This window comes from Perca flavescens, chromosome 8 (genome assembly GCF_004354835.1).
Source record: "Perca flavescens isolate YP-PL-M2 chromosome 8, PFLA_1.0, whole genome shotgun sequence".
Lineage (NCBI taxonomy): Eukaryota > Metazoa > Chordata > Actinopteri > Perciformes > Percidae > Perca > Perca flavescens.
Window position 1 is genome coordinate 26370841 of NC_041338.1, and position 24931 is coordinate 26395771.

General features: G+C 38.6%; 1 protein-coding gene across 1 annotated transcript in view; it reads right to left on the reverse strand.

Moving 5' to 3' along the window:
- Nucleotides 1-24931, reverse strand: part of shank3a (SH3 and multiple ankyrin repeat domains 3a) — a 188671-nt gene that overhangs the window by 112217 nt on the left and 51523 nt on the right. The window contains exons 4-5 of the mRNA XM_028585066.1: nucleotides 9772-9975; nucleotides 6988-7059 (exon numbers count right to left, since the gene is read on the reverse strand). Of these exons, the coding sequence (XP_028440867.1) occupies nucleotides 6988-7059; nucleotides 9772-9975 (276 nt within the window). The remainder of the gene's footprint in view (nucleotides 1-6987; nucleotides 7060-9771; nucleotides 9976-24931) is intronic.

Sequence of the window (24931 nt, forward strand, 5' to 3'; positions counted from 1 at the left end):
ACTGGCAAAAACACATCATCATGTGCATGCATAAAGACATTTTCATACACACAGGCAGCTGCACACACACACAATTGCATAGAGGAATGTCTGCCACATACAGACACACACACACACACACACACACACACACACACACACACACACACACACACACACACAAACACAGTGCTCCAAGCCTGTTGTTAGTAACTGAACCAGTGCAGAGAGAAACATTAGCATTCTGTCAAGGTTTCAGACAAGACTGCACCAGCTCTTCACACAACCAACATGCAGCATAAAAACTGATCGAATGCCAGAGAGAGATAGAGAGAGAGAGAGCATTACACAGGTACACAGGGATGAGTTGGGGAGTGTTTGGGCATAAGGAGGAAAAAAACATGTTTACACCATAAATAATGATAAAATTAAATTGAAGAGATGATGAGAGCAACTGGGGTACCTTACTATTGAGTCTGGCCTTCCTGGCTTCTTTAGTTTTTCTTTCTCTTCTCTCAGCTTTTTGTCTTCTGCCCAGAGCGGATCCCATCTCACACGCACACACGGACACGCTCCTCGTGACACACACACACTCCCGTGGGTCAGTTACACTCCCAATGCCAAAACATCATCCACATGGCCATATCCTGTCCCCCTCCTCCTCGTCTCCTGTCCTCTTGTTCTCTCTCCTTCTCTCCCTCTCGTCTTGTCAAAGTACTACATGCACACTCACATGGTCACTCACTCACACAAACACTCAACCAAGCACAGGCGCACACACTGACTCCTGTACATGCACAGACGGAGAGATGGTAAGGGACAATTTTGCAGGATGCTGGAGAGAACAGAGGGAGGGTGGAGAGAGAGAGCCAGAGAAGAGGGAGGGAAAATAGAGGGAGGAGAGAAAGCGTAAGATAGAGGGAGGGAAAACAGAAAAGAAATAATGGGGAAATAAAGGGAAAATGGGTGGGGTGTAGAAACCAAGAAGATAAGGATATCCTAAATGAGAGAAAATAAAGAAAAGAATACAGTCCAAACCAAGTGTTATATGACAGTGGGAGCTTTATGACTATTGACTAATGCTCATGTTTTTGGATCTTAGTCTTCCTAAAAATTTGCCTGACGTCGTCATACTCAGATTCTAGTCAGAATATGAGTCTGATACTGCCCATTGGGCTGTGATTATGGGGCATGTTTCAACTGAACCAGGAAAGAAAATGCCTCTGTACTCAACTTGATAGACCTACAACCAATCAGAGCAACGGAGTATGTAACGCCCCATCTTTTAGCGACCATCGGGGCCAGCTGATAAATTAAGCTATTGCCGAATCCCGTAGGAAGGACGGCAAAAACATCTTTCCAATCGACAAATGCCTTAATCACGGTTCTATGTTCCTCTTTTAAAATTAATGCGCTGTCGATATCTTCTATAACAGACGCGATGGCGGAATCTACACATCTCAATTATCCAGCGGCAGCCATCTTTGTTGTAAACAAATTCAACCCAAGCGCTCTTTGGTGACGTGGTTGATTACGTTACTGTTGATCATCTGTCCATCATCGTATAAAGCCCGCCCTGACAATTTGATTGGTCCGAACAGCTCTAGTTCGAGCATAGTTGCTCCACAACGGATCAAGTCCAGACCGAACTTCCCGACCTCCAATGTTGTGGGCGGGGCTAAGTTCGGCTGGCATCCAGGCTACTTAAAAATATGGTAACATTTAAATGCAAACTGTTAACACAATTGTTGGTATGAAATTGTTAGTACAAATAACCCCATTTACACAACTACTATATATAAAGGGAGCTTTTGTGTGTGAGGGATTCCCTATTGGAAATATGCTCTAATCCTGTGCCATGCAGCTGTGTGTGTGCGTGCGTGCGTGCGTGCGTGCGTGCGTACATGTTGTGCATGTCTAATAGGTTATGCTGAAATCGCACATCAAATTTAATGACGGCTGGCTGCAGTTGCAATAACACTGATAGGAGGGTTTAGGCACTGTACAAATGCTTGGTCGGATCTGGCATCTCAGAACAATATCACACCTACAATGAGCAACATTCTCTGGGTAGTTTCATTGTAAATTAAAAATAATGCAGGAATTCTCATTCATAAATACAATAACCTGCAAACAGCAATACAAAGCCTCAGTGTAGGAGGAATAGAATTACCCTGCAATATGTTTTATGGGGGAGCCTTTTGTGAATAATGCTTTCCCACACACTATCAACAACATTGGCATGCTGTGTGAGGATTGGTTTAGCTTGTGAATCATACTGAATCATTTTTAACCAGTAAGAGTAAGTAAGTTCCTTTTAGATGTTGATATTGTGTGCAATTTCTTAACTGGTTGATGACATTAGCACAATTGCAGTGTGTTCAGTGGAGTCTGTGAGCACATTACCAAATAGTGCATAAGTAAATGCTCTCCATTACTGTATATGCTTTTAGTTTCTTCCAACCCACCCCCTCCTTAGCCATCTCTACGGCTATGATGCCCAGGGTTTCATTCATATTTATAATAATTAATATATTATTATTAGAGGTGTTGAAATTAATCAAATAATCGACCGGGCCATAATCGATTATTTCTGTTTACAATTTAATGTAGGCCTAACAACCTTTCTGTTTACATATTCTGTTATGTTTTGCACATTCAGGAAGTGCCATGTGCTCAGTGCTGTAGTTTTATGTATCCAATTTATTTAGTATTAGAGCACTGCAGAATGTTTTGTTTTTGAAGCTTGAAAAGCTATGAATTAAATATCCTACATGGCTTTAATAGTAAAAATGTATTTGACGCATCGTGATGCATCGAGATATCGAATCGAATTGAATTGCTGACATGATAATCGTAATTGAATCGAATCGGGAGATCAGTGAAGATTCACACCTCTAATTATTATATTATTAAATAATTCATTATTGCATATACATACACCAACTTTAAACTCCAGAACATATACAGTAGTTTCTCACAAGGTTACATACATCTGAAGCAAACTGATCGAACCCACTGCACTAGGTGTTGGAAAATATACTGAGTTAAGAGGCGATATGATAATTCAGTGTAGACAAAGTTTATGGGAAAAATGTAAGGGTAAAATCAAGTTTTAGATATTAAACAGTCATTGGTCAGTTTAAGTAAACTGCTGATAGTTCAGGAGGACTGATTCAAAAAAGGGATTAGAAACCACTGGAAGCCCTTTGTCACACTGCAAGAAAGCCACCCATTATGCAGCCCTGTCTGTCACATGGCACACCTCCTACACCAAACACCCACACACATGCACTCTTTTTTCCCCCCTTAAAATATACTATGTAAATGTTCTATGCAGCCACCCTGCGTTGTTAACCAGGACAGTTCCGGGGTGAGGAGGTCTGGTTGGGTCGGGTGTAGTGGGGGAAAAAAAACAATGAGAAAATCCTATCAATTATGACCTCATTTCAAACTTTAGCCTGCGGCTAATGAGCTCCATACCAGCAAAGTAGGCTAATGCTTGACCTCTGCCTTACAGGGCAGTTTGCTGCAGGATGAATAGTGAACATCGTTACTGCCAAGGCTGCAAGAGTCACCCATAACAAGATTTCCCTCTTAACCCCTGGAAGTCATTATGCAACAAAAGTAAATGTGCCATTCAGAGAAAAGAGAGAGGGGGGCAAACGTCAATGTTCCATTACGTTCTAACATCACTTGCTTAAAGTTCATCTTCGCCAATGCAAGCACAAGAGAATACTTTGTTTTTATTACCACTGCCTAGACAGAGACTAGTAAAAAGCCTTTAACATTCATGATTGAATAATTAGCATACTACTTTTGCTACGAATAATTAATATACCACTAAACTTTTCATACATCTGCATATATTAGGTATAAATTAAGCATATGTAGTTAGATAGCAGTTGGCTCTGACTCCAACACATTTAATCGAATAGTATCATAGGTCAAGCTGCATTCCTTCTACATAACTTTGACTGAGGAAGCAGTAGATACTCTAGCCTATTACAGCATCCAGGTTGTATAGCAATTGTAATTGGACCTTTCCAATTTATAATGTACATACTTTACACACAAACAATCACCAGTATTTTATAAATAAATGAATTGTGACAGATATTTGACTTGATATCTCCTAAAATTTGACTGGTCTTTATCATCATGGTGTCTCTGTGTTGAGAGACAAGCCGATTAGTAACAGAGGAAAACTAGAATGTACTATGGCTGCTTCTGTAAAGCCAAATTACCACCTTTATTCTCTCCAATAACACAGCTGTCCTGGATTACTCATTGCTAAGAAAAATAAAAATAAAAACTCAAACAATACAGTGGCTTTCACTACCCATTCACACATTCAGGTTTGTACTCAGTGAGATAGCGTTAGTGGCCGGGGGATTCCCACTCTTTTCTCCATTTGAGAATTTAACCAATTCCACTCCCTTCGGCCTGTGAGGCAGGCCAATAAAACAAATTCTCTCTTTATAGACGAAATTACCACCTAAATTGCAGCGGGTCAGAAAGACATCTTGGTTGAGTAACACTCATATACTTTGTCATAGCGATGTAGCACAGTAGCAGACAGCAGCACCTCATACCAGACTGGTTAGACAAGAGACAATATTTGAGAGTATGACTCATCCCACTCATTCACTATTTCTCATTCTTGTTCTCTCTGACACTCGCAATAGTACATGGTACACAGCAGAAAACACTCACTCCTCTGAATACAGTAGATGTACAAAATAGCCCAACAATGGACTCTTTCTACTGTAAGAAACCAATTTAAATGACTTTTCAAATGTCCCTCAAACAAATCCAGGACACAGCCATGGATCCCCCAAACAGACCACATTTTGGCCTCTTATTTCCAAACTAAATGTTCACAAGTCTCTCACAAGGAATTGGACCCTGACAAAATGTCCTACTGCATGCCACGTCTGCAAAGACAATGCCTATGGCTACAACCTCTGTTCATTTATTATATAGAGAATAGTATTTTGCAATATCCTGAAAGTGCTGTTGTCCCGTCTGCTCTTTAAGTTGAAAGCAACTGAGAAACATACAAAGACAGTAAAGACTGGATTTATCACTGTGACAACTGTACTTTGTACAAGTAGCAGACACCAATCCAGCAATAATGTAAAATGTACAATTGCAGGAGCTCTTTTACTAATTCTTTGAAAAAGAAAAGATAATTTGTTACTAGGAGGTGCTAATCAATAGTGTTAAACCGCCAAATCTTTGGTAGGCACTTTAGTGTAGTTCCTCAAGCTATGACAGCAAGGATTTACAATATACTCACATTTTATCATGGAATATATTGTATATGGAGCTCACTACAAAGCTTAATCCGTAATAAGCTGTTAAAGTTCTCTCAGCATTAGTCTATTTTCTACAAGAAAAGCAAATTTTAGAACATTAGCCACACATAAGGGGGATAGCGGCCTACTTTGTGGTCTTACTTAATGGTATTGTATTCATCAGATTATGTGATGCAGCATGTTTCAACAGTGTTTGACAAAATCTGCATATGCTGAAAAACTAAAAAATTGTATCAGTGAAGTTGAGCTGAAATTGGAAAATAGGCTTTTGACAATCACAAGACTGAAACGAACTGATGCATACTGTAAATTAATAAAACTGCAGTTCTCTGATTTTAAAGCAACAGCAGCTCCCACTATTGTTCTCTTTCTCCCTCCAACACACAAAAACAGACAATTGACACTGTTTATTCGCTCCAGTGTAAATCGTCTGCCCTCTGATGGGGTTTGATAAAAATGCATTTAATTCTCTCTGCTGTCTGTTCCACTTATTACACCCACATGGGTGCACACACACAAATGCTCAATGAAAAACACACACACACACACACACACACACACACAAAATCATCTCTATCTAACTCATCTGCATCTACTTACTGACATTTGATATTTCAGACCTGCCATTCTTCACCTGTCCACCAGTAGTCCCCACTGAGTTCCTGCTTCAGACGACCACCTGATCAGTCATCTGCTTGTACACCTGTTCCCCATTACTTTATTAGTCGTAGTATATACAGTGCCCAGCCAGTATTCACACTCTCGCTCTGCCAGATTGTCTAGGTTGCTCAGTAGCCTTCCTGTGCTAGTCTTTGTCCTGTTCTGCAGCTTTGTATCTGTGTTTGTGACCAGCTGCCTGCCCTTGACCACAGTGTCTGCCAGCGTTGCCGCTTTGGTTCTGTTTGCCAGTTTGGACTGTCTTTTCGGTTTCTCTGTATAAACCTGCCTCCAACAGGTAAAGAATGATTTTACTGCCTCGCCTTCTGTATCTATTCATGGTCAGTAATAAACAAATGTCTGTTACACATATTCTCAAATGTCCAGTATGTTTTATTTCCACAATAAAACAGTGTGTTGGTGCTCAACAAGAGACAAATCAGTGTAGCTTAACCTGTCATGTTGTGTTTGGCTCTAGTTTGTATGTTTGAGTAGGACAGGATTTTATGTGTTCAACAAAGAACAAGGAAGAAAATTGCAGTGCTACCACCTGCTGAGTATTTTGACAGAAGCAATTACACAGGACTGGTGAAAGATTGGGAAGGATTGGGGTGATACATATGAAGGGAAACAAGTGAAACCACGGTTTTACCTTAATCTCCACCAGTTCATGTTAACATGCTATGACAGCACAAAACCGACATTGTCACACACAAACTGTCCTCGTGCAAAGCTCTTGGGGCTCTTCATGGCCTCAAGAGATTACTTCAATTACACATGAATGAACCAACAAACACACATGGTTGAGCTGTTATTAAGGTCCTCTTTTCAAGCATTTTATAAAGATTAGAGCATAAAACTTAACCAGAGCCTCCCTGAATTTGCTGAAACCACATGGCCTCCATGCTATCCAAGCTCTGACCAAAGGCCTTTGCACTGAATATATGTCATTCACTCAGTTTAGCAGATTGCACAAAGCATACGCTCTTCAGATGTCAGGATGACTGAGTGCACAGCTGTTTGGTCTTACCTTGGTGTGGAGCTTAGACAGCTGTTTTTCATCCAGGTGACTTTGGGTGTAGACACGTCTTTTATAGCGGAACTGAAACACAGCAAGAACAAACATAAGAGGCTAAGCAGGTTTTACCCTTTCTTGTGTTACTGCTTAACAAAAACACTACGCACAAAATAAACAATAATAATGTTAATTATCAAAGTCACTCCAAATTAGTTTGTCACACAGTATCAGCTGCTCAGACCAAATTATGTCTAATCTGTATCACATATTGGCTTGTCCTCTGAGAGAGAAAGAGAGCAAATTCTGACTCACTTAATAACCATGCAATAACATTAGGGGAACAAATATTTCCCTGTATACGGCTGTCATCTTTTTCCAGCGTTCCTACTTGTCATCTTTCCCCATATTACATCTTGCTTGAAAGCCCATCTACTGCTTCTAGAAGCTTAAATGTAAAATATAAATTGCAAAACAATAAAAAAGCTGTCCAATTTCAAGTTAATGAATACGCAGGAGGGACATTCCATACAGGTTTGACAAATTAAAAAAGACAAGTGGATTCATTTTAAAAAGACAAAGCCTTTTGAAACTTTGAGTTGAACTGTTTCTACAACTAGAAATATCAATTTAGTATGTCAAATAGTTAATCGAAGTAAAAACAACGTTGATCTCTGATGACCAGACATTGATTGGATTATACAAAACTACAGTATATGAAAAAGTTAAAGGTAATGACAAGGTAGAATAATATTGTAGCAGAAATGATGCAAAATAAAATTGTGACAATACATATTGTAGAGCTGAAAATCTCAACATCAATGTCATCAGAACTGAGAATGGATTATTTCTAAGTCGGACCATATGTGTTCTTTCACTACAACAAACAGCTGCATTTACTTTCCCAACATGTTAAAATCCAGATCATTTAGTAGGTCTGTTGCAAGCTGCTTAATAGATAGGTTTCACTGAACACTAACAGCCTGTAATAACTTTCACTGCCCAGTACTCGCAATGTTTCATTTCTGTGTGTGTGTGTGTGTGTGTGTGTGTGTGTGTGTGTGTGTGTTTGTGTGTGTGTGCACGTCTGGTTCTACACCGATGTGTGGTGTTCACCAGGGTAAATCCACAACGGAGCAGAGCGGTTTTGAGCTCCTAATCCAAACCTGTCAATCATCTCTACACACCACAGGCCTCAGGGAATAACTGCTGGTCAATCAATGACACACACAGTACCCCGACAGAGTAGTAGCAGACACTCGCGCACATACATACACACACACAAACACACAAACTGATCGGAGCACCACACTTATTCTGTTAAATTGTAAGCCTTTGCAAGTTCAACCATAGATTTAAAGTTAGAGGTGAAACAGATTGAACAAGGAAATTATTCATGTAAACAGTTTAATTTGAGTTTAGTTTGTTGAAAACATGGTAAAGTATTTTTAATTAAAGAGATATATTACAATTTACAAAGCCATCTGGGACTATCATAAGTAATAATATAATTAAAAATAACTGCAGTATCTCCCAAAGCATCAGAGATTGCCATTAAACTGAGGCTCAAGGTAAAAAGTAAATCTGTATTATGCTCTTTATCTCTTCACACATCATCATAAAACTAGTAGAAACTAATACCGCCAGTCAGAAAACCACCTGGACTCTTTACATCAGCGTTTGTAAAGCAACACATCTTTATACGCCTGCATTTCTAGATCAAAAACCTTGATGGACAAGCACAACAATTAGCTCCAAGAGATGACAGCCACTGCAGACAACACACTGTCATTGAGCATGGTATTATTGCTGCTAGATTTAACTGACACATGAAAGAAAAAGCTTACACTGCGTGCACAACGATGCACATACCCACACCAACATGCTGCATGAACCTGCATGTGTGTGCCTATGACACACAGACAACTTCAAAACAACTACAGCAGATTCAATAACAAGCTCATAAGATGGTTGACAGACAACAGGCATAATGTGTTTAGTCTATATAAACAAAATGACCTGAGGCACCACTACAGTGGTGGTCAATAATGAAATAGTTGTTGAATATTGGGGGGCCGCAAATACCCTCATGTTGTTGTTATATAGTAATTTGACATGATTTAAGCAAGTTCCCGCCTACATTATTTGTACATCTGTTAAGTCTCTCTCTCTTTTTCTAAGGCTGGATTACTAACTGGGCAAACCAAGTGAATGTTGCATAGTATTCATTCAATACTTCACCAATATCTTGCAAAGCTAATTATTAATACAATAAATCCAAAAGACACGCAACAGTCAGTCAAGTATGATCTGGATACACTGCTAATCTATTCTGGGATGGAGAAAAAAATCACTCTGGCTTGTTTGTATTTCTTAACAAATCACAACCAACCTCGGTGGTGCTAAGCCCCGGATGCAGCGACGGTGCCCGTGCAAACTAGATAGCGGAAATAGCTAAAGGGGAGGGATATCTATGTCAGGCTTTATCCCTGCAATGTACATCCGTTAAGCCAGACTACAGTAGGTCCTGCCTTTCTCATTCCATCAAGGTAACTTTATCAATGACACACATTTTTGAGTTTCGGAATAATTGAAATTCATAATTGTAAAAGTTAAAAATAACAATTCTTATGTGAATTTATTCCCCCCCCACCCCTATAATCATTAATCGGAGGATGATAGTGTACATACAGAGAGTGTATCTATGGTGTGGTGGCATGTATCACCTCTTTTTCCACCTCTTGCTCTATCCTGCTAACTCTCCCTAAAGCCTCATACATACACATGATCCATACCTACCTCCAGGTAAGGTACAGGAGCGATGGATGGGAAGGGGTATTCCCTTAGCTGTCTCTCCTCATCCAGAAACTTGCCAGCCTTGCCGTTGTAGGCTGGCTGGAATAGGCCATAGTTGAGTACATCCTTCAGGCTCTGGTTGAGAGTACACAGGATCCGCTGCTTTGACAGCCAGATAGGAGCATCCACATTGAATTTCATACATTTCTGCAAAGACAAGAGGAAAAGAGGAGAGAAGGTTAAGCACATGCCATTTTTTTTTAAATATCACATATTGCACTTAAGTTAAGTAAAACCACGATACTGAAGAGTGATATTTTGCAAAGTCAAATGAATATAACATTTCCGTGCTGAAAAACGTGCTAGAATATTCAATCAGACCTCTTTTACTAAAGAGGAATGTATTGAACTTCCAATGTCATGCCCGGGTGGGCAGCTAGACCTTTTATTATAATAACGTATTTACATAGGTATGGTAGCATTTTACCATTATCCATTACTTTTCACAAAAGGTTATCCTGAAAGCCAGTGCTAAAGTAGTTACCATACTAAAGTAAACAAAACCGCAATATGTTTTTTTTCAACACTCTTCTGACACCCTTTTTTCAGCAGCATAAATTACATGTGAGTGTGCATTACTAATGCTTTGAAAGTTAAGCTGGAAAATATGTAGTCTCGCTTTGCCAGACCCTCCTCCAAAGCGCACTGAAGGAGGGTCTAGCTACCTCATATAGCATAGACTGTACATGAAGATGGATGGCTTGACAGCTCCCCAAAAGTGAAGCCAAAACCTCTTGATCACCCCCTGGTGACTGCATGGCTGCAGTATAAGTCATAGACCCTGCCCCCACCTTGGATAAAACATGGGCCAAACTAAAAAAGTACACAAAAAATACATTTCATAAAGATAATTTCCATCATTTAAGGTAGTTCTTATCATGCTTATGATGATATTGTTGTATGATGTTCAAGAGCCCATCTTTCTGATAAGTTTGGTGGGGTGAAACGTCTTGATTGACAGCTGAGAATGACTCGTGATTGATTGGGTGGGTGTATGGGTGGGACTTGGCGGTACCACTGCCCTATTTACTATCTACTTACTAAAAAAAGGCAGCAGATGATCAACAGTTTCCTCCTTCATACAGGTAGTAGATAAGGATGGCGTTTATAGAGCCAGCTATCATGTTATCGTCTAAACATTCACTGATGAGGTTGAGAAGCATCTGATTCGGCTAGTTCTTTACCTGAGTAGGCCTGGTTGCAGTGTAAATTCTACAAAATTGCCTATATACTCTAGGCAACTGTTGCACTGTTAAGTTTTTAGAATAGAAAAAAAAGTGTTGTGGTATTAAGCAGCTCAATATTATAACTCTTTCAGCCCCAATTTTGGACATCAGTATCACTAGGCTTCTGATGATAATCAGATAATGTGTTTTTCAAATAGTTTGTTTTGTAGATTTGCCTGTGATGTGTTATATAATGACCTACTGTTTGCTTTCCAACACTACCGTTTTAGTAATCTCTTAGAATGATGTTTACCTTGATAGTGGCAATTTTTCCCTATCCGAAAAGTGGGATCAATCCACCAAAACAGTGTTTTGTAGCGTAACTTATGTACTTTTAATGTCGACTTGAAAACCTGGGCAACACAAGCGATAGGAAGATGCTAACAAACTAACATCAAACATAGCTTTGAAAAGCTGCATCTTCACTTGAGAATCGTTGCCTTTTTAATTACACTAAGACGGTGGAGGGTTGGAGAGACTAAAGGATTAAGAAGGCCGTTTTGTCGAAACATTGTGAGTGAGATCTTACCATCTACACACATCCACACAGCAATGAATAAGCACAGCCACAAAAACAAATACACACATCTGTAACTTCAAAGAAGAATATTTAATCAATAATTTCTCACTACGTTTGCCACTACAAAATTGGCGACGCTTAAAAAGTTAATCTCAGAAATAAAAGCAACCCATACCCATAAAACAAGCTCACTCATGGCAAATTGTCTTTGTATCTTATTACTATAGCTCTGTGTAGGACTTAGAAATCAAACTCTATCAAAAACATTCAGAGCTACCAAAGTCATTTTCAAGAGTGACTAAGTAATTACAAAAATGAAAACTGATACATACAAAAGATAATTAAATGCCACTGTGGAGAGTAAGCTGTGACAGAGTTTTAATTATTTATTTTTTTAATACTGGATATGATGAACAAAACCTAATATCTCCATAATTTGTCAGTCTGGGCACTGTGCAGGAGAAAAAAGTAAGAATGAAAGAATTCTACATGTGTCTGTGATGATGTAATACAAAACTATATTCCTATACATTATTTAAAAAAAATAGACACTAATAAAATATTGACTGTTGACCAGCAGGCAAAAATACATTTTTAAGGCATATTTGCTGCAAAGGTTTTCCTTCTGGTTAAAAGCATACTAAATATAAATAAATAAATAAAAATACAAAAACATTGGGCAGAGTGTCAAGTCACAGGTTTTATTTGTATACTTTCAGAGAACAACCAGTCAGTCAAATCATGTTGTCGGTTTAGAGAGAAGACATGCACACTCTTAGTCCTCCATTGCTATCTCCATTGCTGAAATACTAAAAATGACACAGTCCTACTGGGTTAACATACTGTATGTAAGTTACAGGTCTTGGCCATTCAATGGTGTAATTCAATAGAACTGAATGTGGGGGCAATTGTTTCTTGAGGGTAAAGTTAACATACAGGAAAAAATCATTTTAGAGCCAGTGATGTTATGTCAGTCAGAGAAATATTCCTGTGATTTATTTTTTCCAAATGTATTTTAATCACCTCTAGTGTATGCGTTGGGTTCTCTAACTGTCATCTTTCAATGAAAATACATCATACAAGATGTACGTGTGATAGCATTTTCAACCACACATCTATAACTGTGAAAGTGGCCAGACTCTATAGGGTACCGTTTTATTTTTCTTATCAGCCACATGTTTAGTTGCTCTGTTGTGAAAAATAACCTTGATTTTAGTTCTCAAGGTGGCAGCAAAAGATGTACGTTTATGTGAATGTGGGTCTTTGAATCTGTGTGTGTATTTGTGCAGTGCTGACACTGTTTAGGTAATCAAAGAAGCAATAGTAGTAAAACTTTCATTTAAGGGCATAACCCTTATTGAAGGTTCATAAAAGAACTACGTTGGTTCTTAGTACTAAAACCAATGACTGTAATTACTGCATTAAGGACAAGCTCATCAATAATTTTTAAATCAAGAGGAATTGTTAGATTGCACAATTATAGTTGATTGATTCAACATTACTGACAGCACCCTGACTGTTTATTTGTTGCACAGATAGGGCAGAACAACTTAAACTTTTTATACATTCTTATGAGTATATGGCGTTTGATGACTTTAACAAACTCTAATCACTGTGAGTGTGCAGGATCGTTAGGCAGAGACTCAATGCAGGAACACAACAACCACTGCCTTATCGTACACTATAATTATGTACAACGTAGTTCTGGAAGAGCAAGACAAATTATCGACTTTTTATGTCATTTTCAGTGCACACAAGTGCTTAATATGTGAATGCAACTCATTAAGTATTGTTTTTACACAGGTACTGTATGATGATCCTAAGGGACATATTTTTGCATTTAGAGTAGCATGTATGTTACAGTGATTAAGTAAAATGCTTGGCCTTTACATGAGCTATTGTACTGCTGCCTTCACAATTTGCACCTTGTGTTTGACTGGCATACCCAATGTGTTCATTATCCAATGAAAGCAAAACTAAGTTTGCAGTTTCTTAAGGTTTAATAGTGATTGTTATTGTGGACGGAGTTGTTAATAAAGAGAAGATTGCCACAGGTAATTGACGGTAATTGAAATTTTAAATCTCTCTCTTTCTTGTCTCTGCGTTCTCCATTTCATTATATTTTGCTGCTGTGCTCCACACACGCACGGGCCCTCACAATGGAATGAATGGACAGGTCTTTTACGGTTTTACTGAGGTTTCTTGGTGCCATTGAAAACAAGTGTCTTCCCTCAAAGTGTCCTATAGGTCTAAATAAAGCCTATGAATGATTTGCTCTTTTTCCTGAGTAGTGCCATTGAACCGCAATGCAGAGCCAGCCAGACTGAATATAAAATTTAAAGCATGAGAGAGAAAGAAAGAGTGTGAACGCATTAGAAAGAAGAAAAACAAATGGAGTGACTTAACCAGAGAGAGAGAGAGAAATAGAGAGAGAGAGAGAAAGAGAGAGAGACCAAAATAGTGAAAAATAGCTAGGAGAGTTTGCTTTGAGTATGCAATTGTGTATGTGTGTATCTGTCTGCTCTTCTATCAAGGGGCTCTGTTTTGACTGCACAATCACAGCAACATTTGCAAAGCATTAGGTGGTATGAATATAATGTGGAAATGTATTGTCAATGACATTTATTTCCACAAAATAAGTTTTCTAATTGTTCCACTTTTCTAGCTCTTAGAAACTGGGGGGACTTTGATATCAAAATAATTAAACAGACAACAGACTAACAGTCATAACTTATCTCATATGGTAATACAGTATTTCCACACTACCTACACCAGACCTGGAAAGGCAATGTATGGATTTGTAACAAGGATAGCCACATCTATTGATATTTTAGGTTGAGTATGTCAGACTTTTTATAAATACAAGTTAAATTATGATGTCGCAGTGAAGTTGACCTTTGACCTTTTGGATATCAAATGTCATCCCTTCATCATTTTATCCTATTGGACATTTGTGTGAAATGTTGTCATAATTAAGAAATTCTTGCATTCTGCCCCAAAACATGTTTTGTAATGCCACAGTGACCTTGAACTTTGACCACCAAATTCATTTCAGTTTGTACTTGAGTCCAAGAGGACATTTTTAATTAAATTAAATTAAATCCCCTCAAGGTGTTCCAGAGATATCCTGGACGGAAAACCCGAAAATATAATGCCTCCGTCACAGTGCGGACGCATAAAAAGAAAACTGACACAACAGGAGAATCAGGTAAGTGCTGAGGTGTCGTACATACACCTTGTTCTGAGAACTGGTTCTCATTCTGAATGTTGTCCTGTGTTAATCTTTGATCATATTAAGGTATGTAGGCCTTTGCACACATACTATGGACAGTTTCTTTTAGAGATGAAATTATCAATTGATTAATCAATTAGCTGATTGAAATAATAATAATAATCAAATATTAGTTTCAGTCATGTTTCAAGCAGAAATGGCAGAAATTAGCTGGTTCACTTGCTGCTTTCTCTGTCGAATGTGATGGTAAATGAAATATCTTTGGACTGTTGGTCAGGCAAAACAAGACATTTAAAACTTGTGTGGCCGTTTTTTACTACTTTTTGACGTTTCATAGAGTAAATAATCAATCGAGAAATAATCTGCAGATAATCTGCAGATAAACATTAAATACACTTTAATGTTTAAATGTTGTTTAATCCAGAAATGTACAGGTATAATGACTAGAACAAGCTTGAATTCGTCCGAGCCATACCGCCTTGGTACTGTAACACTCCTTTAACACTAAAATGATCTTGGAAGAGGATGAAAAGAGATAAGAGCCATGGAGACCTGAAGAATTGTTTTACTATAAGATAAGAGTACAGGTATATTAGAGTAGAAGAATAAGATACTGCAGCATGAATATGTTTCAGTGGAAAGAGAGTCAAGTGAGGAGATGTGGCTGGTCACGACAATTAAGATGCAATTGTTCATACTGTACATGCTGAAATATGTTCTTCTGCCAAACTGAATGTGTTGGTTGTATTTGTTTACATGTGCAGCCAGTGTGGCCTTGTGTGTTTATCGGTGACCCTTCCTGTCAAACTCATTCACACACTGGTTGAGATCAGACACCCGGGGGTATAACATTCTTCTCTCCGGTCTCCCTCACGTCTCCACACTCTTTAATCAAGGGCCAAGCCGTGATCTTTTGTCTGTAAATTAGAGACATAAGTGAACGATGATTGGACAGGAGAGTAGGGGCTTGAGGGAGGAGATGAGACACAAACTGTAGGTCACACTTGTGAAGCACGGTGGGACAATGGACAAGGGAAATGTGAAGGAAGACAGAGAAGGCTGCATTTTCTTTTTACTTTGTCACATTGTTACATGGCCTGAAGCTAGACCGATCATTGGGCATTTGGAGGGTAGAGCTAACCTAGTTTGAAAGTGTTAATCTCTATGCCTTTCAGAATCCCAAATAATTCTTACAATTCTACAGTCTGTTGACAGAAGAGCACACCTGCAGTATAAGCAAGGGGCAACTCTGTGCCTACCTACCCAGTTGACATTGCAGGTATGTATCTAAAGACGAGATGTGAAGAACTACACTAATGCAAAACAGCATTAGTTCTTCACTAGTTGCACTTACTAATTAACAAGTATGGCCTGAAGTTCTGCATGCACATTAATGAACACAATTAGTATACTGTATTCTGTTTTGAAATGCCACAGAAATTAGGCAAAATGCATTATACTAGAATTTTAAGCAGGTTAAGGCTATGGGTTGAGTGGGAAATAAAAAAACACAAGCCAGTGTGAACACAAGTTCAAGTCAGTGCAAACAGGTTGACTAAGTGGAAACAAACACATATTACATCATTCTACATCTGAATTCAAAACATGGCCCAAAGGTGCCTAACTAATTAAGATGTGTTGTTTGTGTGTGTTTGTTCGTGATTATGCAAGCAAGGATGATGCATGGAGCAGGAAATGACTATAGGATCTCTAAAGGTGCAGATGGCATCCAGTCACAATAGAAAGAGACAGGGCATTGTTGTTGCCTTTTAGCAAGAAGTGATGCATTGGCTGAGAAGAGAAAAGAGAGAGAAGCCTAGTGGTGAACTGAAATGAAAGAAGAGAGAAGTGCTGAGATGATGGAGTGTGGACTCTCACACAGCCCTGTCTCCATCTCCCAGAACCTCTGGCTTTCGCTGCCCAGATGACATATGCACTAATTAACAGTGCTGAGCCTCCTACTGGATGGGGGAAGAGCAAAGAGTCCTAACCGATGCCCTAAGGAATAATACAGATCAAGCTAACATGTGTTTGTTCACTTATAAACTGTATCATATAGCCGATGAGTTTAAGAGTGTTCTGCCACCAGATACTGCTGTATGTGCGTATGCATTCTCACTGTGCTTGCAATCAACTATAGACAAGCTTGGGTTTATCTGACAGACAGACTAAATGAACTGCCTCTGTCTTCTCCAGGTATCCTCCCCTGGCTCTCTGCTCTTTGATATTCCTTCTGTTTGGCCAGACTCCAAGATGACAGCAGGTGCATATGTTTCTCAATCTGAGGATCCTGTAGGAGTAGACTCAGCAACAGGGATTTTTACTAATACTGTTTCATCTTTTACCCCTCCATATTTCATAGCACAGTTAAAGCAGCACTTTATAATAGATGAGCAGCAAGATGTAGCAAATGTTAGTGCCTGATTTGTAGATGACTCACTTACTGTGTCCTTTAACCTTCCCCTTACTTAGTCTATTTATCTCTGCTTCTTTCTGCATCTCTTTCTCTCTACAATATGTTTATCTCAATATGCTACTAACCAAGATGTTAGATCTAACAGGCATTCAAATATAACCCTCTGTATCCACCTCTGCCTGTTTCTAATTACATTACAGTAGCAGTTCTACAGCTTTAAAGTCTTTCCATCCAAAGGTGTGTTTTCTAATGAGATTCAGTGATGAAATGTTCAACATGCCTATTCTTAAAGCCAGGAAGAGCTCATCTTACACTCTTGTCAGACCAGCATAAGAGTGTAGCAGAAGACAAACACCATGTGATATTAAACATGACATCAGTGGCATCAGGCTACACATTACATTCACTGTAATACAGGGCACCTGGCATGCAATTTCACATCATAAAGATGTGTCACAACAATGCACACACAAGACAGAATTAAGAAGCCTATTCATTGGCAACAGCAGTAATTAATGCTCAAGATAGCCAGCTCTATTAAGGAAAGGTTTCGTAATAGTTCATGCTGTGACTAAAACATTTACTGGACGCATTACGTTTTCTTTAATAAAATGTGTTGGCTATTAGTTTGTTGGGCAATTTGCTGATGAAATTTGTCACAACAAGTGTGTGAAGTGGCAAAACAGTCATTGTCTGACAAACTGAGCTCCTTACACAAAGTGATAAATGAGAATGGAGAATGGAAATCAGTCACAGTTTGTGGCGGTGCAATTAAAAGTTACACCGTCCCAAACTTACGTTTGTTAGGTGTTTACTGGTGTGTAGAATGCAGGCACAGTCACTGAAGTGTGGTGTGCCAATATCTTGCACAAGTCATTTCCTCTTTGTTTAGCCTAGTTAGATATATGCTGAAGAGCTGAGCAATGGATCACTGCCAAATCTTTCTCATTCACATCTCACTTTTTTAAGCAAGTGCTGAAAAGGCAAAAGCTACTTTTATTTATACGCATCTTTGGCAGTTTCTAGGTAGCCCATATGTCAAACATTTCCATTTTTCACTGGGTTTCTTTTTTTTTCTTCTTTCTTTTTAAGTTTGGTTGAGTCAAACTGCTGCTGTGACCAGAACAATTTGAAGGTCTTAATGCATGGTCTTTCACTCAGCAACAGTTGAAATTAATTGAAAATTAATATCAAAGAACATTTAATTCAGCATATTGAAACCAATTTCAAGTTAAATGTCCTAGAAAGCAAACTTCTTGCTTCAGTGAAATATGTTTAGACACCTCTGGTGCGAACAAACAACAGCCATCTTTTTCTTATCAGCTGCATTCATCAAGTCAACCATGAAAGATTGCTGTTAGAATTGAACACGTGAGGACACATCTGGCTACGGACAAACTAATATAAACCCAGCTTGTCTCCATTTGTGTCTATCATAGTCAGCATCCACACACATTTGTTGTAAAGACAGTCTGACCCCTTTAGGTAACCACATACTTCAGCTGAGCTCACTCTTTACAGTAGGGGTGTACGATTCAGAAAATGTCACAATTTGATTCGATTGCGGTTTTTAGGCTCACGATTGGACTCAATATCGATTTTCGATTAAAAAATGATTCTCGATTCAAAAAACGATTCACAGTATGTAAATGTAGTTACTTTTCCCATGTGATTGCAGTAGACATACAATTTAAAAGAAAAGAAACACAACAAATTAAATGTAGTTTGATATTACTTTATTTTTTAGTCTTCATACAAAAATAAAAACTTTTGCAACTAAAAACTGCAAAAGTTCCAAGCTTTGGCCAGCTTTCAAATATATTTATTTCAAGTATAAAACTGTTAAATAAAATGAGCTTTTAAATTTAGCTTTAAATTGCTGTAGATAATGCAGATAGTACACAGATCAAACAAAAAAATACTGTAAAAGTGGTTTAAGGAGTACTTCAGCTACCAGGTTGACTGTTGAAATGTGAACTCGACTGGGCACATTGAACTTCCCAAAATTAGGCCCTTTCTTTTTAGAACTGTGGCAACTACATTCCATTCAACAGAACTTTTGTGATGTGTCAGAATCACATAATGGATACACATTTAGGCATGTGTGTGTGTGTGTGTGTGTGTGTGTGTGTGTATGTAACCAGTTCATAGTCCACCACTGGCTGGAATCTGTACATTCTTTTGCAGAAACAGAAGCTGGTCTATGTGTTTCGGAGTGAGCATGCTCCGCTGTGCAGGTACGATGTCTCTGGCAGTTGAGAACACTCTCTCTGATGGAGACTGGTTGACTGGCACGGTACTTTAGGTTGTTGTTCGTCCACGTCTTTAATGTTAATCTCTGGGTGATGTCGTACCATGTGAGTTCTCAAGATTGTGATGTTTCCAAAATACTTAACTTTCGCTTTGCAAAGCCTGCATATAGCATGATTCCTATCAAGTTCCGTCTTCCCCTCAAGGTTATAAAAGCCGAAATGTGTCCAAACTCTCACGTTCAATGAGGATGGAGCAGGTTGAATAATTCTTTCTGTGAGGTTTGCCATTGTTTGCGCCGACTAAACTATTCCGCTGCACTCGTTACTCTTCTGATTATGACAAGAGTGCCCAGGCGATATGAATTCGACGCAGCGCCATCTATGGGAATGCGGAAGTAATGTCATTTCAGGACAATAGTGTGAAAACGAAGAAAGAAAAATATGAATCGGTTTTTGGAATACTATGAATCGATTTTGAATCGGTAGAGCTTGAATCTCGATTTTAATTTGAATAGATTTTTTTTGCACACCCCTACTTTACACTTAACACACATCTGTTTGATATGGGGTATTATCAGTTAAATACTATGAACAAGCCTCTCGCTTTAATCTTAAGCCTTACTGGCTATGGGAAACTAACTGCGGGTCTATACACAGTTGACTTTCAAGTCAATCTCCAAATCCCATAGCATCAAATGAACACACCACCCAAGGGTTTACATCTGAACTATTACCATACTTTACCCGTGAGACAAGGAGGGGAAAACAGCATTGATTCGATTAACTCGGATTAATGGGCTACCATCAAGATTCAGACACCTTAAAAGACACTTTGTGAACACACACTACACACTCTATTAACACAGAAAATGCTGAGGCTGGACTTTCCCTAATTATGGACAATGGTGCGTGATTCATGCTGTCCATTTGATACGAATAGTTGAGTTTAATTTGTGTTGAAGTGGCATGTCAAGGAAAGCAGATTGGAAAGCTAAGGTGTGTGTGTGTGTGTGTGTGTGTGTGTGTGTGTAATCGTCTGTGTGCTATAGCAGCACTACAACGTGAATCTCAGTAAAAGAAAAAAAGGATTTTAATGCCTATTTTATCTTACAAGACAGTTGATGACAATGACCAGCAAATCGATTATTATCTACGAAGACAACCAAACTTGCTGTAATTCCACAAAAATGTATGTAAGGATGGCCATATGGACCTTGTCCTTGGACCGTCCTGACACCAGAGATAGTAAATAATTTGGAATTTAGGTCACAAATGTCATGATGGACCTGCAGATTTGAATCTTATAAGAGTTACAACTCTGCATATGCTGTCTGCAGGCAAATGTTGCATATAATTAAGTAGCAGGTTAGCTGCAGGTCTTAACAGTTTACCATGAGTATTCCCTTATGAGTCATACCAGCCATGGGATATCTATCCGGCTTCATTAGGATGGAGCGGGGTACATTTTGAGAAAGTTAGTAAGAAAAAGAAAGAGAGCAAGAGAGAGCCGGGGGTTATTAGTGACACTGTGAGCCAGGAAGAGAGGGAGAGATTATATATCTGTGGTTCTAGCTTCAAATTGAGAAGCTTTAAATGCTGAGAGGAACCTTATCTTTCATCTGCAGAGAACCCTGGACCTGAATCTGTAAAGATATAGCAGGCTGTAATCTCCGGTCAATGGCCACTGGCAGCCACTTCACATTCAGCATTAGTCTCGTTTGTACTGCAAAAAAAAAAAAAAAAAAAGGTATATGAAAACTTCATGATCACCAAAATGCACGCACAGTACACAACAACAAATACTTAGAAACAGGTGTTTACATTACATGTCATTTAGCTGACGCTTTTATCCAAAGCGACTTACAATTGCTATATATGTATATACTAGTGGTTAAGTGTCTTGCTCAGGGACACATTGGCTGATGCTTCGCAGTGGGAATCAAACCCAGGTCTCCCACACCAAAGGCATGTGTCATATTCACTGCGCCATCACCCACCCTACAAAGATATTCTTCAGCAGCCTTCTCTGCCATTTTCTCTATAGAGACATAGTGCATTTAAGTCCCGCCCCCAACGGAGGGAAAACAACTCTCTGCTCTCCATTGACTTGTATTGCATGAAGGTGCATCTTTGTCATTTCCATCTGCTTTAGCAAACAACAGAAAAATGCCTAAAAGCTGCTGTGTGGTGGGATGCAATACCGACAATGTAAAGAACCCATAACTTCATTTTACAAGCTGCCACATTAAAAAACTGAGCTTTTATAAAGACAAACGTGGATACAGATGTGAGCAATAAGCAGGAAGAATGGGAAGACTGGGATCCTGAAACAAACCTAAAATGATGCCCAATTTTACGTGTTCAACAAGCAAATTATGTGTTTATCAGTGTTTTTTTGCCCCCAATGGGAGGCACTGGTTATGGTTAGGGTTAGGGTTAAGGTTAAGGTTAAGGTTAGGGTTAGGTGCCTTGAAGACAGCGGTTGCAGCGCTGCCTGGAAGGAGCAGTTGGGGGCAAAAAACACCATTGAGCGCATTATGTTACCAAGTACAATATCCAGTCAGTTTTAGGCTAACTATATTTCTGTAAGTTAGTTAAAACTATAGTGTGCGACTATTTTATTTTAATGAACGTCCGTTACATTGCCAGACGAGTTGATAAAAAGCTAATTAAGCCTATCAGCTCCACAAAAGGGTGTAGTCCGGCGAAATTCGCACGCAGCAGCTCAAGGGACGCGTTTTACTTCACCACTGATAAAGGACAACAGCAGCGTTCAGATTTGGAGACAAAGAGGACATAAAAATTGCAAGATAATTACCTCTTCTGAAGAGTCCATCATGTTTTCGTTTTTTTTAATCCTCCGTGCCCTCCTTGATTTGACAGGATAAACGCTACTAGCAACTCCGTGGAGGGGGGGTGGTAATGGTGCGTGATCACCGAAGGCTTGCGTCATGTGGATGCCATGTCATGTTGTTGACATTACTTAGAATGCCCCATTGGGAACTATGCACTATAGCTTTAGTACACTGTATGCAACTTCAGTTATAGTGGATTGTGGATAAATCAGCAAACTATGTGGTATTATTTAGTATTATATATATCTCTGTGCCAATCTCTCTGTCTGCCTCAGTCTCTCTTACACACACTGGATTTTAAATATACACTTTATTTATCTCGTCTAGGACCACAGCATCATGACATGCTGCACAATGCTGTCTGTAAACAAACTGCAAACTTACAGTTTACATTTTACACAGATTTTTTTCGCAGGACATATTTATCCTGCCTCTCAGCCTTTCTTTTTTTTTTTTTTTTTTTACTTTAAATTTGCATATCATCAGCCAGTTACGCTCAGGGTGTGCCAAGGTGCAGTGTACCCAAGCTGGTTGCCAAGGAAACTTGCTGAAATTTTCAAATTGGCCAATAGGGACTGTTGGTTAAAGCTTTTGAGCATATAAATTTCCTCAACCACAAACGATTAAGTTATGATGACACACTTCTTACTAGCACATTTGTGTAGCAATACTACAGTTCATTTAATTGATTCCGTTTTCAAAGGGAAATTCATTACTTGTTCAAACTTTCCAACTTCCCAAGGTAAAGTTATTAATAATTTAAAAGCCATACAGCCAAAACAAGCATGCTATAACATTAGAAAAGGGCTTTGGAAGACTAAAGGCAAACTGGAAGATGTCAAATAGTCCTTTTATTACATACTATTAGCTTTTTGTCATATATTTGCCATACTGTGGTAAAGCATATTTAATCTTAATAGTGATACGGCTCATTTGGGTCTGTATGTATTGCTATTCACTGATTGTGTCCTGTGTGTTTAATTATTTGTTTATTAAATATTGTTCATTTATGTTTAAACTCTTCAGAAAACTTGCTCTAAAAGGATTTGCTTTATTATTGATTATCGTTTTTCCCAATTTGGACTCATGTTTGAAATGTATGTAATTGATTAAAACTGGGATTTATTTTTAAACTTGTATCTGTCTCTTTGTTGAAACTGAAGACTGCCATTGACTGACAATAACAGGTCCTGCCACAAAGCAGTAAAAGCTGAGATGGTATCACCTGTCCACTGCTGTCATAGCCCAGTGCTCGAGTGGATCTGCTGGAGCATGTCTGAACCCATGTCACCGTACTGACCCCAATATCCCTTGTGTGCTTTTCATCGAACATAGCCTTCTTTTTTACATGTCACTGTCAACCTGCCTTTTCAACATGTCAGGCACATCACTACAGTGATGTCCTGCTTTGTCACCCCGGTTATCTGTCCCCCATGCTGTCAGGGTTCTCTTTGAAATGCATTTCCACTAGAATTTGCTGCTAATAGTCTCTCTCTTTTTTTAAATAATTCAACTCTGAATGACAAGATTGAAACTCTCCGCTCTTAAATGAGGGTGTTAACCACGCCATTGAGAAGTCAGACTTCTATGTGTCTAGCCAACAATGGATAATTGATTCAGTCATCAATGTAATGTATGACATATGGACTGTAATGATGAAAACAATAAAGGAATCAAACAGTCAAACACATTACATTATACTGTAAATACTATTGGTAATAAAGTAAGATAAAATAATAATGAATGATGACATAATAATACAATCTCTTCACCTTGGCACTTTTAAAAATCTACATATACAGTATAAATAGTTAAAGCATTTGGATGTGATTTCATATTTTTTTGGGATTTACTCCCTAACATTTATGTTGAAAATTTCTTTATCAGGAGTAACCCCTTGTGATGCACCATCTCGTTTTCGAGGGGGTCCTTAACAATAATTGAATATACAGCACAATCATAATTAGACACAACAGTTAACAAAACAGAAACAGACAACAAAAACAAGCAGAAAACAAAAAACAAAAAAGAAAATAAAATAAGAAAAAAAAAGAAAGACAGTCAGTCAGTCATAATCAAGTTTGTGGCAAAGTAAGAATGAAACTGGATACTACTCATAATATTAGAAGAGGTGTTATGGTGTTGTAGAGGCTTAAAGACAGGTACAGTTGGTACTGTAATAAGAGAACAGGGCATTTTTAAAGACTTTCAAATGCACTATTGATGCACATCAGAAGAACAATGTGTGCCTTCCCTTTGTGGCACACACTGTTGATCTTAACACACTGTCCAAACAAAGATGACAGAGCTGGATTGAAATCAGCAAAATGTCTATTTAATAATGCATCTGTATCATCAACACGTACAACTAAATGTAATATGTGATTGTAATATCTTATATATATGTAGGTACAGTTTCCAGCTTATAAGGCAAATCTCGCTAAAACTACAAATACAACAGCCCCATAATAAATCCGACATAATCCTCATATTTATACCCCATTCATATCAATAAGGCTAGTTCAAATAGTAAAACCACCTCTCAGTACTACACAATAGCACCACAAACAACAGGCTTCAAGATGATCATGAAGCTGAATCA